The sequence below is a fragment of the Marmota flaviventris genome, chromosome 8 (assembly GCF_047511675.1).
Source record: "Marmota flaviventris isolate mMarFla1 chromosome 8, mMarFla1.hap1, whole genome shotgun sequence".
NCBI lineage: Eukaryota > Metazoa > Chordata > Mammalia > Rodentia > Sciuridae > Marmota > Marmota flaviventris.
In genome coordinates, this window is record NC_092505.1 from 80,274,363 (window position 1) to 80,292,170 (window position 17,808).

General features: G+C 35.8%; 1 protein-coding gene across 1 annotated transcript in view; it reads right to left on the reverse strand.

Annotated features, from left to right (window-relative positions):
- The window catches only part of Crybg3 (crystallin beta-gamma domain containing 3), a 110,117-nt gene that overhangs the window by 13,896 nt on the left and 78,413 nt on the right, over positions 1-17,808 (reverse strand). Inside the window, exons 16-17 of the mRNA XM_027943246.2 lie at positions 15,924-16,033; positions 12,257-12,383 (exon numbers count right to left, since the gene is read on the reverse strand). Of these exons, the coding sequence (XP_027799047.2) occupies positions 12,257-12,383; positions 15,924-16,033 (237 nt within the window). The remainder of the gene's footprint in view (positions 1-12,256; positions 12,384-15,923; positions 16,034-17,808) is intronic.

Genomic DNA, 17,808 nt, shown 5'->3' on the forward strand with positions numbered 1-17,808 from the left:
GAAAGTTAGGAACAGGGGATGGCCAGGAAAACCCCTGAACAATAGAGTAGACTTGCAAAGAAATGCAAGGAGTAAGTGAATAAAAAGAGGTAGAATGCTGTGGCTGGGAACATGGTGGTATTTTGACCTTTATGAGGAAACCAGGAGCAAAAACTTGTCTAGCAACTAAGAACTTATGTTTAGAGCTGAGTGTCTTCATTGTAAGATAAGAGGCAGGCTAAGCTTAACAGAGACATTCAACCATACACTGGACCTTTGGTATGGAGTTCAGAGGGAAAAGACCAGGTCGAGTGAAGTTCAGAAACTCTCAGAAGCTGGATAACCACTGAAGCCTTGGGTGTAGGAAAAGGAGAACCCAAAGAGAGCCCTCTACATTACATCAGTACATCAGTAAAGGGGAAAGAAAGTAATAGGGAAGAGTGGTCCCACAACACACAACCTCCAGCAATGCTGAGAAGGGGGTGACTGCAATAAAGCTGTCTGGGTTTGGCAAGTAGAGGCCACTGGAGAGCTTTATGAGAGCCACCTTGGTGGCGTATCTGTACTGAGGGGGAAACCTGGGCTGTCAGGACTGAGGAGTAAATGGTGAGAAATTGCAGATAGGGTATACAGACAATTTTTAAAAGAAAGTTGATGAAGAGAAGAGAAATAGGGCAGTGACCTCCGAACTTGCTCATGGGTATAGTGGAAAGTCACAATGAACAGAAAGAAAGACGGTTCCAGAGAAGGAATGAGAAGTCAAATTTACTGCTTCTTTAGAACTACTTGTTGGAATAGGTCAATAAGGGAAAGGACCACACTGGAAGGGATGAAATAAAAGCCAAGACAGGAAAAGGAAAAGGATGCTGAGAAACTGCCATTTAAAAATAGGAGAACATCTTAGTAATTTTCTCTTTATGTGGCCAAGGCTACCCTCTGACCAGAGGTCTTAATAAGCACTGTCCACTACAACTTTCTGCACCCTGAGAAATGGTATCTGCACTCTCCACTATGGCTGTCACTGGTCACTCGTGAGCATGAGCACGAGTGGCCAAGGGACTGAATTCAAGTCATTTAATTGAAACTTAAAAATTCATGTATGGCTAGTGCCATGGTTCTAGATAGTGTCCTACAGATTGGGTGACACTGGGAAATAATGTAAGAGTCACCTTGAAGTGAGACAGTAAGCCTGGGGTGAAAAAGCTGCCCAAGAGCACTTCTCTTTCTCACAGTAACCATTACTGACTGGGCAGGAGCAGAAACGCATTACTAGTCACTGAGATACTGAGTGATCACAGGCAAGATTAGGCACCTCGACTGCTACCTGTGAAATAAAAACTGGAAGCATCCCATCAGTTCATAGAATAAATTGGAAGTGATTGAAAATGAGGAGACAATCAGAATTCACAGGATAAGCCTTTGACTTAATGTTGGATTTTTTCCAACATCCTCACCCTCAGGCTTTTAAAAAAGCATTTCAGCTGACCTCTATACACACATTTACCTGTGGTGATGTTTGTGGCCACTGCCTGTCCAGATACCTTGCCTTTCTTCCCTTCCTCCAAAAGTCTCTAAAACTTTTTTTTTTTTTTCCTAATTCACTTGACAACAAAATCTGACCTGAAAAAATAGACGGCTGTTTAAATATTTAATCCAATCTGTGTAGTTATGCATTTAGTTATGGAGTTTGTGCCAGAACTCGGCTCAGGGTGTTTTCTTATATACTACATTACCATGTAATATTTAAAAGTTCCATATCTCAAAATACATTCAGACTAGGGATGGTAGAACTGTCTTCACTCATTTACTCTTTACAATTTACTTTTAACGTAGCCACTACTGCTCTCCAACTTTGCAGATGAAGCATCAAGACATGGGTCACATAGTTAGTGGAAGAGCTGGTGTTTCAGTCTAGACACTGTGGCCTTAGAGGCTGTTCTTAACCCCATGCTACTGTCCTGAAGTGTTCTAGGTACCAATAATGTTATAATGCATAATATTTCCAATTGGCAGGTTTGATGAGCACTTGACCTCATTGTGCTCAGCTGGTAAATATCCAGGATCCATTTTATTTACCTTGCTCATTGGCTAAACAAATGTATCTGCCATCTCAATTTGAAGCTCTGAGACCCTTGTACAAGTCCTCTGCTAGATAGACTACATTTATATCAACACATCTTCAATATAACTGGATAAAAATTTTAAATCTAAGTTACTTCCAAGACTTTAAACTAGGCTGGAATTGTGGCTCAGTGGTAGAACACTTGCCTAGCATGTGTGAGGCACTGGGTTCGACTCTCAGCACCACATACCAATAAATAAATAAAATTTAAAAATCATCAACAACTAATAAAAAATGTTAAAAAAATACTTTGAATACTGTTCAATTCCAAAGAATTACCAAACTGTGCTGCCAAAAAGTTATTTAAAATGATAATAATTTAATAGAAGGCTCAAAAATCTCTAAGACCCCAATCTTAAGTTGTCAAGGTCTGTTATATTAAAACAAAATCCTACAAATGCCTACAGGCTATCAAAAATCTTAAGCGTTGCACAAAAATATGAATTAATCATTGTCTGTGAGCTGTTACAATATTATTAAGCACTTATATGCTAAAGGTTTCATAGGCACTGGCTCATTTAATCCCCACATTTTGGAAACTTGCCCAGGGTCACTCAGGTAATAATTATTAATGGTGGAGTCAGGACTTGACCCAAAGTCTGTCAGACACCAAAGCAAACTCTTTACAAGGAACTATAATTCTTCTTACAAAACCTTTCATTTGGTTTAGAAAATCAGTTTCAAAATAGAACTATCTTTCTTAACTTAATTTTATTCTTTTTAAGAAATATTGTAATACATTTTAAAAAGAATAAGTAGCACAGTATATGACCATGTGCTCTAGATCCTGAAATATTACATTTTAATTTTACTTCATTTGTATTTCATATTTATTTTTAATTGATGCATAATATGTACCTATTAATGGGTTACACTGGTAATTCAATATATATATATACATACATACATATATATATATATATATATATATATATATATATATATATATATATATGATGTGCAATGAGCAAATCAGGGTTATTAGTATTTCCATCTCCTTAAACATTTATTACTTGTGTTGGGAGCCATTGAACTCTTCTCTTCTAGTTCTTCATAAAACATATAATAAATTACTGTAAACCAGTCAAACATATATGAAATTTTGTATCCAAAAAAGTTTTTGGTACCAGAGATTGAACCCAGAGGTACTTTAACCACTGAGCCACATTCCCTGCCCTTTCTTGTATTTTATTTAGAGACTTAGCGCTTGTTGAGGCTGGCTTTGAACTTGAGATTCTCCCACTTCAGCCTCCCTAGCTGCTGGGGTTATAGGTGTGGGCCACTGTGCCTGGTTGTATCAAAATTTTAAATAAATAAAACATACCAAATATAGTAAAAAATAAGTCCCCTCTTTGCCCTTCCCTCCTCCTTTGCCTTTCCCTAGAGGTACCCACTATATTGAAGTTGCTGTGGCTTCTTCCAGCTCATATTTTTATACTTCTAGTTATGCATCCTTTGTTTTTAAAATTTCCAGAAACATGTTACTCAAACAACCTTTAGCAACCTTTTTTTTCCAATTGTGTTTGAAATTTACCTGTTCATGTAACTAGCTTTCCGTTCCCTGCTAATCATATGTTGTACTGCTTTCTCTTGCATGAATGTGCTGTGGCTTGTTTCACCCATCAATGCTGCAAATGCTGCCCTCATTTCCCCCCTATCATAACTGATGCTTCTTTCACTAGCTGTACAGGAATAATCCCACTTCTCTGCAACTAAATCAGATTTTGTTATTTTTAAATGTTTGTATGTAAAATAAGGTAATGTTACCTTGTTACTGATTTAATTTATATTTCCGTGATTGTTAGTGAGGTTGACCATCTTTTGTATGAACCAAGCCATCTTCTTCTATGAACTATTTATATTCTGTCAAATTTCTGTCAATTTAAAAATGGATTTTTAAATTGAAAATCCACAGATTTTTTGAAAGACTGCTTGAAAGAGCTCATTTTAAATTTGGTACAGTAAACTTTTGTGAATTATCTGTACTACAAAGATATTCTCTCGGTTTGTATGGCTTATTATACGTAGCAGGCTGAATAATCCCTCCCTACTCCCTCTTCAGAATCCTAATTCTACAAATACGGTATTTTATCTAACACAGTAAATGGAACTTCAAAGAAAGATAAAGAATTAAGGATCTTAAGACAGGGACATCAGTCTGGATTATTCAGGTAAATACATATAGCGACAGGTATCCCTGTAACAGAGAGACAGGAGGGTCCATAAGAGTGAGTTTGGAGGGATGCACTTTGAAGATGGAGAAGGCATACAGTCAAGAAAAGCAGCTGACCTCTGGAAGCTGGAAAAGGTAAACCAATGCATTAGCCCCTAAATATTCCTAGGAAGAACTTGGCCCTGTCAATACCTTCAATTTACCTGCAGGAAGATCCATTTCTGGCTTTTGACAACCATAACTATAAGGTATTATATTTCTGGTGTTTTAAGCTAGTAAATCTGTAGTAATTTTGTTACATCAGTGCTATGCTTTGAATGTCCCCACTAAAACTCATGTTGAAATTTGATTCTCAACATCAGGCCCTCAAAGGCTTGAACCTCAATCCAACTATGGTATTTGGAGGTGATTAAAGTGAAATAAAACCATAAGGGTGCAGCCCTAAACCAACAGGACTGTGGCTTTATAAGAGGAGGAGGAGAGACCTGAGCTAGGGAGCTCAGTTCCTCTCCCCATGCAATGCTGTGCTCTGTCTTGGGGCTCTGCAGAGTCCGAACCAGCAAAGACAACTTACCAGATGTGGCTGTATCTTGAGCTTTCCAACTTTCAGAAGAACCATAAGCCAAGTAAACTTTTTTATATATAAATTACCATGTCTGGGGTGTTCAGTTATAGCAACAGAAAATAAATTGGGACAAACAGCAACAAGAAACCGCTATGCTTTTTCTTACTAACCAATGCTTTTGGTGTTTAAAAGAAATTGATCCTATTTCAAGATCATTAGAATAGTTTCCTATGTTTTCCTTTAAGTTGTAAGGTTTACTTCCCACTTTTAGGTTGTGTTTCAAGTTCAGTAATGTTCTAACTATCGTTTTCCATGTAAAGAGCCAACTATACTAACACCATTTATTTAACAGTTCATAATAGCTACATTGTAAGGCTCTCTGTGTCATCTTCCATGTTTTGGTATTATGTAAGGCAGTTTCTATGCTACTTACCCTATTCCACTGTTTCACAGGTCTTTCCTTGCACTAGTATCCAAAACCTTAATTATTACTGCTGCATAATGACTATGCATTTGCTAAGATAATTAATCCTACCTGTTATCCTAAAAATTATTGTCATGATTCTGGACCCATTCTTTTACAAATTAATTTTAGGATAATTAGCTACTAATTGTGTGTGTGTGTGTGTGTGTGTGTGTGTGTTGTCATACTTTATCCACCCCCACCACCAAAATAGACAAAAAGTTGTAAACACTTTGGAAGTGTATTGATTTGGGGGGAACCATACCTTTGAAATTATTGTCTTTTCATCTAAAACACAATCTTACTCCACCTTTTATGTACTTTTGATACAGCTTTTATAATTTGCTTCAGAAAGGGCTTACTGTCTTATATTAGGTTTATTCCTATGTACCCTATAGTTTAATTGCTACTTTTCTTGTATCTATCTACTTTAAGTATGCACATTAATCCCAATAACTTATTTGTAGATGCTCTTGACAGTCTTGTTTTTTTCCACTATACTTTTCTTTTTGTTTTTTGTTTGTTTTAATCTTATAAATTGGCCAGGACTACAGAGTACTGTGGAGTACAGGTGGTGATAGCAAAGACCTTTGTCTTCTGCCTGAATTTAAAGGAACTGCTTCAAATGTCTCACTAGCAGGGGGATGTTTACTGTAGATTTATGCTGGTGTTCATGTTCACAATGTATAAAATCGTACTTTTGATGATATATGGGTTCAGTTTAATATCAACCAAATTCTTCTACTCTTTATAAACTCATAGCATCCTTTTGCTCTAGGGCTGGATTTTAAAATCTTCCTATATTTGGGGCTGTGTCTCTTATTCAGTACTCTTGCAGAGAATGAATCACTCTTGTTAACTCTTATTACACCTCTTAAGATCATTTATGTCATCAGTCATAATTTCATATTCAGGTTTTCAACAGTCTCTTGTTATGTTTCTTTGACTCTGTCTGCTTATAGCTGCCAAGACAGGATTATTACTTCAAAGAAGGCCAAACTTCTATGCCAAACCACCATAGAGACATCAGAGAAGCAATGTGCAGACTATTGCTCCCATGGCAACACAATAAAAGCAGGTTACCCAACACACTATTGGGCCAATATTTATTATGCCTTACACTGTAGTTTGAAGCATTCACTTCCTTCTTGGATCAATCAAGAGCTGCTTAGGTTTCCTGCTCTCATTTATTATGTACCCATTATTCTTTTAATATCCAGTTTGACTTTAAAGCATTTCATTAGTAGCTGGCAGCTGTAAATTATGTTTTTTGAAAAAACAAACAAACAAACAAAACACTTTTCCACCCTCCTGTGACTTCCAAATCTACCAGTAGAACATTGTAAGTAGATAAGATACAAGTCCACTGCAAGTTCAAAGTACAACCCCTCTTATGGAAAGAACTGAAGTAGACCAACAAATTGTATACAAGTACTGCTTACATAATTTTAGGCAAGAATAAATTAGCTTACTTAGTGTATTTATTAATGGATTCTTGACATCTTTATGGGCCATGTGCTAAGCAGAGGTGACCAAAATGTGAAAGAATTTAAGCTACAAATAAATACAGAACTTGCCTTAAATGACTTTACATGTTCCATAGTTGTGATAAAAGTAGAAAGTGAAAAGCATCTTGAGATTCAGTGAAAGAATATTCAGGGCAGATAAATATCACTTCAAGAAACTGTCTCAGGAGGCTGAGACAGGAGGATCACAAGTTCAAAGCCAGCCTCAGCAAAAGCAAGTTGCTAAGCAACTCAGTGAGACCCTGTCTCTAAATAAAATACAAAATAGGGCTAGGGATGTGGCTCAGTGGTTGAGTGCCCCTGAGTTCAATCCCCAATTACCACCTCCCTCACCCCAAAAAATAAGAGAGAGAGAAAGAAATGTGGATCACTGAAAGGTTCTTAGAACTGGGGGTCCTTTGAATTAGGTCTTAAATGATTAAAAGAGGAGAAAGAAAAAAAGGTGTTTTATATTTCCACATAAGCGATACAAAATAAGACATAGTTGAAGCAAGGCATTGGGAGGGGGCAGTGGTAGCTTTGTAAACAGGACACATGAAGGAGAATGAGAAATAATACTGGGAATAGTAGGTCGGACTTGACCTTAGAGTCTAGACTTTATTAGAAGGTTATATGTCCAAAGCTGCAAACAGGAAGAACTGAAGAAGAAAGGGCCCAAAGGAATAAAATTAGTGAAGTGACCATAACAATCGTTTGTAAAAGACAGAATAAAGCTCTATACTTAAGATAATGGAAAAAAAAAAACATTACATAGATACACACACCCACACCCACACCCACACCCCTCCATCTCTATCCAATGCTTAGCTACTAATTGTGTGTTAGAAATCATGAAAAAGGTAGAATCAAAGGTGAATACTAGTTTTATGAGCAGATGATGGAGTAATAGCAAATGTATTCAACAGAAATAGGGAATAAAAGATGAATAAATCTAAAAGGGAAAATGGGATACTGCTAGAACTTACTGAGAAAGACCCACTTGGAATCTAGGAATGGGACTCAGGAAATAGTAGACTTCCTGCTTACTCTATAGATCTGGGAATCATGTGCATTGACAGAGGAACAGAGGTGAGAGCCAAAGTTATGATAATGGGAATTTTCAGGTACAAGAAAGAAAAGGCCAAGAACAGATCTTTGGAAATTTCTATACTTTGAGGGTCCAGGAGGAAGAAGACATTTGAATTTGATGATAGTGGGCTCACTGTGCTATATAATTCTCCTTTAATTTTGTATTAAGTAGTTAGCACAGATTTGGTACCCGGTAGTGGTTAATACTTTCGGTTGAATAAACAGATATGAAATGCATATTCAGTATTGTTCTCATTGTGCAGCATTAATAATATCTTTGGTCAAGTAGAAAACCCTTAAACTTCCTTTTCCTCAGTTACTAATCAGTTCTCTTTTTCTTTCCTGCAATTTGTACTCATAGTCCAATTTTCACCTTTGGCCTTTTGTCATCTTGTTGCTCTTTTACACACAGCATGATTAATGCTAAATATAGAAGTCTTTGGTTTCAGACCCAACAAAACACTTAAGCTTCAGTATTCACTCCCTTTCATCTTAAAAGATCTTTTTGTAACCGGTGTTAAGCACAGTTAGTTACCAAAACAAGGCTGGTTGAAAACCTTAAAGAGAAATAAACCAATAGAAACCCACTCCCCAATGGTTTGAAATTCATACTTAATTGTATAATCCAATGCATAATTTTCTAGAAATATAATCATGTCTTATAAAGATCCTGATGAAAACCTTGTTGATTTCATTATTAGGCCATTATTAATTTGATTTTACTTTTCTCAAACATAGCTCCATTGAGTTTCTCAAAATAAAATTAACCAATAATTTTATAATTCCAAATGAATTCCAAGAAGGGATTATGGACCATATTCTGGGGTAAGTTCCTCTACTGGTCTACTATATACTTCATCTGACAGCCACCAAACTATCCTCATGCTTTCACTAAAATTAATCTCAACAATCTTTTTCTTTTTCTTTTTAAAGGAAGTTAGTGCTTTCACAAAGGCAGAAGGAAGAATATGCAAAAATTATTAAAATTTCATTATCTCTGATAATCTCCAAAATCTGGTAATAGAGAACATGTTATGAGTTCAATACATCTAAGGTAGATCACATTTTTCTTTGAATATATTTACTCTGTCAACTTCCCCCACTGCCCAAGGAGTAGGGAGGAAGAATCTGTTCCCCTGTCCCATTAATATTGGGGCATGATCTTATGACTTGCTTTTGAGAACATAATGTAAGTAGGCAAATAATACTGTAACTGAGCAGAAGTTTCTGAATTTGAGATTCTCTCTTCCTCTAACTGCCATAAAAATAGGTATGTCCCTAATCAGTGACGCTCCCATCACCTGGTCCCAAAAATATATAACAAATGTACCTAAAGACAACTGATATCCTTGAATGGAAGCCAAGCCAACTCTCCAGCAAGTCACTGAGACAAAGAATGGAAAATAAAAATGCTGCTACAAACCACTGATATACTGGAGAGTAATGTGAAAGCTAATATACAATATTATTTCTTTGGAACATGAGAAACCTAGGCTAGATAGATTCTTTCTCATGTCCAATCAGAAATATGACTACGATACTTACTTGCAGCAGAAGTAGAAGCTGTAGAGGTTTTAAAATACGTATTATAGCTTTTTTTTTTTTTTTTTCAGATACACAGAGGCCCAGATAAATTGAGAGATTTTCCCAAGGTCACATTAGTAAGAAACAGAGCTATAAACAAGGCCTCCAGCTCTTTTCACTGTGAAATTTTCACAACACTGCAAATTATGCATCCAGGGACCTCTAGAACAGTAACATCTATCTGCAGCTATAGAAGTTAGCCTGGAACAAACTCTCATTTGTAAAACATACTGATCTTGTATGAAAATGAAGTCTTAAGATTCCTTAATATTATATATTATGACACTAAATGGAAAGTCATAGCATGCTGACAGCAGGCCACATCCTCAGAATATTCAGTTTTAACTATCTAAAGCAAAATCAATGAATAAACTTATACATACTCAACCAGACAGAAACATTTCTCAAAATGAATTCAAAATCACACTGGGTCATGGCATAGACATTGGTGTTAACAATGTATAGAAAAAGGTGTATGAATCCCTAAGTAAAAATACAGAGGGCAGAGGATGTAGAAGAGACCAGAGAAGCAGAAGAAGCAAAGAATGTCTAATACCAAGGGAAAGGAGATACAGAAGCTAGAGAATGTAAGCAACTAAGACCTGGGAAGCATACATCTCTTTGGTAGGGAATGTAAGCTTATTTCGAGATATGGAATTAGAATTCACCCAAATCTTATGCTCAATAAGCTTCTGATGACTATTTCAGTTTCCCATGTTTTTCTATAGAGGAAGAGAAATCCATAGATGAGACTTCTCAAGCTTTCCAGTCATTAGAATCCATTTAATACAAATTATTAAATTAGCCTTCTGTTTTACACATCTGTCTCCCTGGCTCTGGTCAACTCTTCAGGGCCTTCCAGGTAAAGGATAGTTATTTTGCCAGGGTAATATAAACTGGTGAAGCCACTTTGAGGTCAATCTTCAGGTCTTTGCTGTGACGCCCAACCTTACTTTATACTCCTTCAACCCCAAACCCATTGCCCTAACTTATCTTCAACAAAAACCTTTCAAAGACTTAAAATATGCCAGGAAAAAGCATTAGGAAATATGCTGCCCTTTCATAATTGAATGTCCTTCGCAACAGGCAGACCTTTACCTGCACTGCCTAGATTCCAGAGGACCAAATCCAGGGGTATGCAATTGTACACAACTTACATGTAAGCATTCCTCTCTGTAGTTTTCACTCCAGATTTAATTACTCATTTTACACTTTCTGAATATAAAATAATTTTAACTCTTCAAAGGAAAACAGTAGTGCTCATTAATTTTGACCCTGTTTCTAAGTTGCCTTTCCTAGAAATTTAATTCAGTTCACTTAATTAAGAATCCTACAAAATCCTTTCAAGAAGGTACTTTATATTTAGAGCTATATCTTTTGCTTTTAGAGTTAATAAAAAGTAAAGATCTGTCTATTGATCCAGCTATTGTAAGTTACTTTCCCAGAAAATCTGGACTATGCCTTTTTCAACTTTATTGAAATCTACAGACACTGACCAGATCACATTTTTTTTTTTTTATGTTAGTCTTCCTCTGATAGGAAACAGAGTTATTCTTTCCAACGTGGTAGCTATTGGGCCAACGAGAAAGACTAAGGACTCTATTTTTATTCTTCTTCCACAGCTAAGTGGCTATACTTAGCCTGATACCAAAAATATTCTATCCAGGAATTCCTCATGAAATAGGATGAGATTGCTTTGGTTGAGATCAAAGAACCAGAGTATGGCCATTCTCCCTGGAATCAGCTCTGGCCAAAAGGTCTGAGTCATACCCACTATTATTTAGTGCTTACAGTCGGCTCTGTGTGAATTGCAAGTTTGGACCAGACATGCCCCAAGATCATCATTATATTTAGCTTGAAAATGCCCTGGATCTTCCCTGCTTCCTCTGGAAATACACCTTGGAACCAGGAGTATTAGAGTAGTGGTTCTGTTTTTCTCACATTCTGAATAAATTTTTTGAAAAGGAGACTCTATTTGCTCTCTAAATGTGGGCCTCCAAGATAAATAGATAATTCTGCATGCACTGGGCAGAAAAGCCCTGGTTCCCCCAAAGGCTCAATCAATAACAGTGGTAGCCCATGCATTAATGTAATTGGAAAGCTGAATAGCAAGTTGCATGTGACTTATCTAATAGAATAATAAGGTAGTTGGTTATTATTTTTATATTTAAGTAGCTAAAACAACTATGGTACTAATAGCTAAGGTTGAACTGACTGAATTTAGTGTTCACTTATGTACCAGGCATTTTAAAAACATATTTAATATTTAATGGTCTTTTGAACTATTATTTGCTATAGATAAGAAAATAAGAAACTTTGTGAAATTATTAACCTGGGATTTATATTATTCTATAAGTTTTAAGTTTTACACTCCCGCTTAAAGAAAAGGAAAATACCAATCACATTTTGCTTAGATTTCATGAGTGAACCTCAATTTTATAACCAACGAGTAAATTATTCATATTTTATTATTTCTTCCTATAACATTTCCTCCAACTTCACATTATCATTTATTATTCAAGGAATTAAGCCCTTCATGTACACTATTTTATTTAGTTCTTATAATAATCCTTTGAGGTAGGTATTATTACTGTCTTTCCTTTACAGATGAGGAAGCTGTGGTTCAGAGAGATGAAGCAATTTGCCTAAGGTTTACATACATGGGTACTGATAGAACTCGGCTCAAATCTAGGTCTCTCAAGTGCCCTAAATACTTACACAATTAAATTGGACAAGAAGGACAGTCTCATAATTATGCATTCAGCAAAACACTTACATAGTCAATGGGTTTGAGGGATTTGACTGTAGATGTTGGGCAGCCACAGGAAGTAAGGTCAGCATATAGGCCTTCTTCTAATACACACTGGTTATAAAAAACGCCCTCTTGGTAATACAGGAGCCAGCTATAAAACAAGCAGTAAGACATTCTATTAAATTATATTCAGTCAGCACTGTGGACTCATCTTCATGTTGTGGAAACTGGGGTAGAGCCAGGACACAGAAGTCGTGGTGTTAATTAGCACAAGCTAATAAAACTTCTGCCACTATTATTTATGGATTGCTTACCTCATGCCAGACATGAGACTAGGAACTTTACATACATTTTTTGACTGTGTCCTTATTCTTTGAGTTAGAACATATCCTAATTTTTATAGGCAAAAAAACTAAGTATTAGAAAAGGTTATATGATTTACCCAAATCCACCCATCTATTACTTGATAGAGTTAAAATTTGAAATGAGATATTTGCTTTGCACTAAAGAGAGTCTTCATTTAGTACTTTCAGGTACAAATCCCTAGGATCAAATTAATGGGATGATTAAGTACTTGAATAAACTATAACTTCTTTTGGGTAAAATAATTTTCTGTATTTTACTGAGGGGCTTAAATGAATAAGCCTGGATGAATGCAGGGAAAAACTAATTGTTTCTTAATAATTCAGTTTTGGTATGTAAGTTCTAGCCTGTATCTTAAGATCACCAACTGTACTAAATCTAGACCTTTTTTTTTTTTTTTTTTTTTTTTTTAGAGAGAGAGAGAGAATTTTTAAAATATATATATTTATTTATTTATTTTTAGTTTTCGGTGGACACAACATCTTTGTATGTGGTGCCGAGGATCGAACCCAGGCCGCACGCATGCCAGGCAAGCACGCTACAGCTTGAGCCACATCCCAAGCCCCCTAAATCTAGACCTTTAAATGTTCACAGAAATGTTCTGACATTAAAACTTATTGTCATGGCTTCTATGTATTAAACATTTCTATAAAATTTATCATCATGTGTCACAGGTTTGCAGTGTGCTAAGCATGATGGAGCTACATCCTTCATGAATATTCCTTTAGTCTTTAAAAATCTTCTGGGATAGGTACTATCATTATCCCTCCTTTACAGATGAGGAAACTGAGGTTCAGAGAAATGACCCAATTTGCCCAACATTACAAAGCTGGGAAATAGTAGAGCTGGGGGCTTAAATCCAGGTCTGAAAAAGCTAGGTGCTCACACAATCTCCATGGTTCTTAATTTCTTTTATTAAGTTATAGTTGTATATTTCCTATATTGATAGAGACATGTGGGCTAATCTGTCCTAGATTTTAGTACCAGGAGAAAAAGATCTTCCTCCAAAACAAACTTCAAAGCTTCTTTTCATGAGAAAATGAAAATAAATATCTCTTCTAAGATATTCTTTTTCATCTTAATAGAAAAGTAACTCAAGTCAACTAATGATAACAAAATTATTTCAGTTCCTTAGTGCTTATTTTTCTTTCTTATTGAAGAGTTGCAGATAATCTATATATATATAAGCATTAATTACTTTATGTGTTTTAATAATGTAAAACATTTTCTGTTTGGAAGTATAAAAACTAACAAATATAGGGAGGTTCAGAGCAGAAGAGATATAGGAAATATGAAAGGGAAAACACTACTCAAATTAGGGTAAATTTTTTTTTTTTTTTTTTTTTTTTGGCAGTGGGGTAGAGGGGACCGGGGATTGGATTCAGGGACAATCCACCACTGAGCTACATCCCCATCCCTATTTTTTTCTATTTAGAGTCAGGGTCTCACTGAGTTGCTTAGTGCCTAGCTTTGGCTGAGGCTGGCTCTGAACATCGTGATCCTCCAATCTCAGCCTCCTGAGCTGCTGGGATTACAGTCATGTGCCACTGTGTCTGGCCCAGGGTGGATCTTTAGCAAGGATTATGGTTTGGGTTGAACCTTAAATGATACATTTGGAATAGTATTGAGCAGAAGTCACAAAGTTATATACCTTCAAGAAAGCAGGCAGGTAATGCAAATAAGTAGTGTACCGAGTAGAAAAAACAGTAGGAAATAAGGATAGATATGGTACACTGGGAAGCACACACATCCCTCCCCACTTGATATCAGCAACAGCCAAAGGTGAAAGCTTTCTCAAAGTCTTGGAATCTGCTGTTTTTAAAAAAGGGACACTGGAAAAAAAGCTCTTCTGAGATAATATATCCTATACCTAAATACTGTTAGTAAGAAGCTTTTATTAATGTACAGACTGAACAAATAACATTGGCTGGCTACATTCACCAGAAACCTACAATCTTTGCTATAGAGCAGGGGTCAGCAAACTGTAGCCTGTGGACCAAACCTGCCCTGGGATCTGTTTTCATATAGTCCATAAGATGAGAGTAGTATTTACATTTTTAAGTGGTTTGAAAATTTAAAGAAGACTATTTCATGACATGTAAATATTACATACAATTCAAATTTCTGTGCATAAGCACTGTTTCACCAGAGCACAGCTGGGCCTACCCACTTGTGTCTTCTCCATGGTTGCACCTGTGTGACAGTGTTACGGTGGCATTACTAAGTAATCTGGGGCAGAGACTACTCAGCACACAAAGCTGAGAACATTTACTATCTGGCCCTTTACCAAAAAAAAAAAAAAAAAAGAAAGAAAGAAAAATTGCCAACTGCTGGTACAGAGGGTAAGGAGGAATACAAATAGCCAACTAAATATTGGAAGAGGGGAAGACAAGAAAAAAATATAAGAACAGAATGGAGAATGAACAGGAAAAATGAAACTAGTTGATGGCAAATCCTGGAAAAGGTATGATCTGACTGGTATTAGAGAGTGACTGGGAATTAAAAATCAGAAAAATATTAAACTGGATTTTGGGACAATAAATGGGCTAAAATTGGTTTGTGATAAATACTAGAGACAAGACAATAGAACAGGGGATGACTGGGAGACTCAGTCTCTACTGGATCAGGAAAGAAGGAAGTAAGAATAGAGATATTTTAACAGGTTACTCAGCAGATAATTTGACAGAGATGCTGCTGAACTGTATACTTTGGTTAAAAATGATAAGCTTTATGTTGTATATTTTACTATAATAAAAAAATTGAGAGACTATATTTCAGCCTTGAGTATGACAACAGTTTCATATATATGTGAGAAGATTTAATATGTTACTGCAGCTGGGAGAATATAGGATTCAAAAGGGGGAAAAAACTCTCATAAACTATTTATTTGGTGTGACTTTGGCAAACCCTAACTTTGAATGTGGTTTCTTCATCTGTAAAATGCAAATGATAAATACTTCAAACAACAAAGTGAAAGAAAAAAAAGGAGTAATATGTCTTACATGGACAAAATCAGCTATTTTTGGTAGCATTCTATTATGCTATAATAAAAAGATAACAATATAAACAAAAATATTAAGAAAATAGTGAGTAACAAAATCATCAAGATGTTCCCACAGCTGGTTACTTGTAACATTCTTTCTTGGTTTCCATAATAACTCAAAATGTAAATTTGGCAAAATTAACATAAGCCAGTTAGTAGTTGACCAATCTTTAAAAAAGAAAAAAAATTAATCTCACTATGTATGCAAAAAAGTCAGCTCTCTGTAAATTTAAAACAAATTTAGTCATTATGTAACACCAGAAAATACTCAACAAGAATACTTACCAACCTCGAAGAACTTTAAAAGAACATGGTGTAAATGAAGTCAAATCAGAACTTTGTTTTGTAAAATCTATACATTCACCTTGGAACCCTGGTTTACTGAATGCTTTGAGCTGCAAGAACAAGCACAACAGAAAATAATTGTTTGACATCATCATAATAAAAACCTTAAATATACTTATAAAAAATCAGCAAAATATTGACTTGTTTTATCTATTACCAGTGAGTGAATTTAGGTTAAGGATGATAGCATTCTCCTTAAAGTCTCCTTCTGACAAGTTTCCAGAAATACAATTTCAAAATCTATTTACCATTTTCATTCATCTTTTGCATCAAATAGTGGGCACAGATGCCTAGAAAATAATTCTACCTGTAAATCATAAGGGATTTACAATGTGATTTTGTTCATCTTATTGAAAAATATTATCCTGTATGGTGTGACTAGAAGTGGAAAATAAGAAGCAATTTAGTGCTCAACACAAAAGAGGTTCAGATGGGTGTGTGGGAGATTTGGTATGCCTTTTCTTTCCCAAAGTCTTCCTGATCCACAGTTAATAAAAGTGAGAAGAAGAGAGCATGAGGGTGCCCTGAGAGCACAGGAGCAGATGGCAGAGAAGATAATAATGGTGGGATTAGTGGAAGATTTATGGTGAAGAAAGAAAGGCATCTGTGTCATGTATTTCAGCTTACAGGCTTCATTTTTTTCTGATAAGAACATCTTTAACATACAGCTTCAGCCATATACCACTACATTTCTACTTTAGTTCTTTTTGTCAAGAAACATCCATGAAATCCCAACTATAATTCCCCTTAGGAGCAGAGAAATAATAATCTGAAACTCTAGTGGCCTTGGAACACAAATAAGAAAAAATTAATGAGCACTATAAATACTTCATAATACACTAGAGACTTGAAACAACATGGCCCACGGTCCACCCTGCACTGACAGGCCAGCATTGTAGCAAAGCATGCATCATCACGGGTGATCCTCAGCAGCACTTCTCCTGCTGTCACCCAGGTCAATGCTTCTTTGAGCAGCTGGTGTTCACTGCCTTCATCTTCCCAAGGGTCCCTTGAGAGGAACTGTTTCTTGGCTGTCTTATTCTGCTCTGACCTTGCTAGGTCTCCTATCAAAGGTCAACCAAAACCAGGGAGGTAAGAGACCCAATTCCCCCCTAACCAACTGTGGCTTGCACAACATGACTTCCCATTGTGAAGCCACACTATACTTGGAAATTAAAATGCCAAGTAGCTCCTCGCCTCAAAGAGATGAGATCCAGCAAGTTTCTGTCAGGGTCCTTACAGTGCATACAAAGGATGGCAATAAAAAGTAAGACAAAACAAGACCTGATTTTGAGGTAAAGGTTTATAAACCTGAGGCTAAAACAAAAATCACTTTTAACCTCCAAGAGTTCATGTGTCTACAGCTTACAAATATTATCTAAATACACAGTAGAAATTAGAAAAAAACATATGCAAGTAAGATTAGCTATGTTATTAACTGCTTGTATTTCTAGATTGTTGAATTAATTTTATACTGCTGAGTTCAAGATCTATATTTCAATATTTCACTATGAAACCATGAAATGTCAAATCCTTTACTGTTAACAATGCATGTTAAGGCATGGTTCAGATGGCATATTTAGTAGTTATCTCTGGTTTTTAGTCTGTCTTCCTATCCAGAAGAATAAATAAAAACTCATACACATACACAAATAATATCATAAAGTCATAATTTATGACATCTTTCAGTGAACTTTAAAAACTAGTTTTAATGCTTACATAAGTTTATTTTTACCCTCAAAATGAGATTATATGGTTTACTTAAAATTAGACCGACACCACAGGAGTAACACATCATTTTGACCATCTTATAAATGCCTCAGAG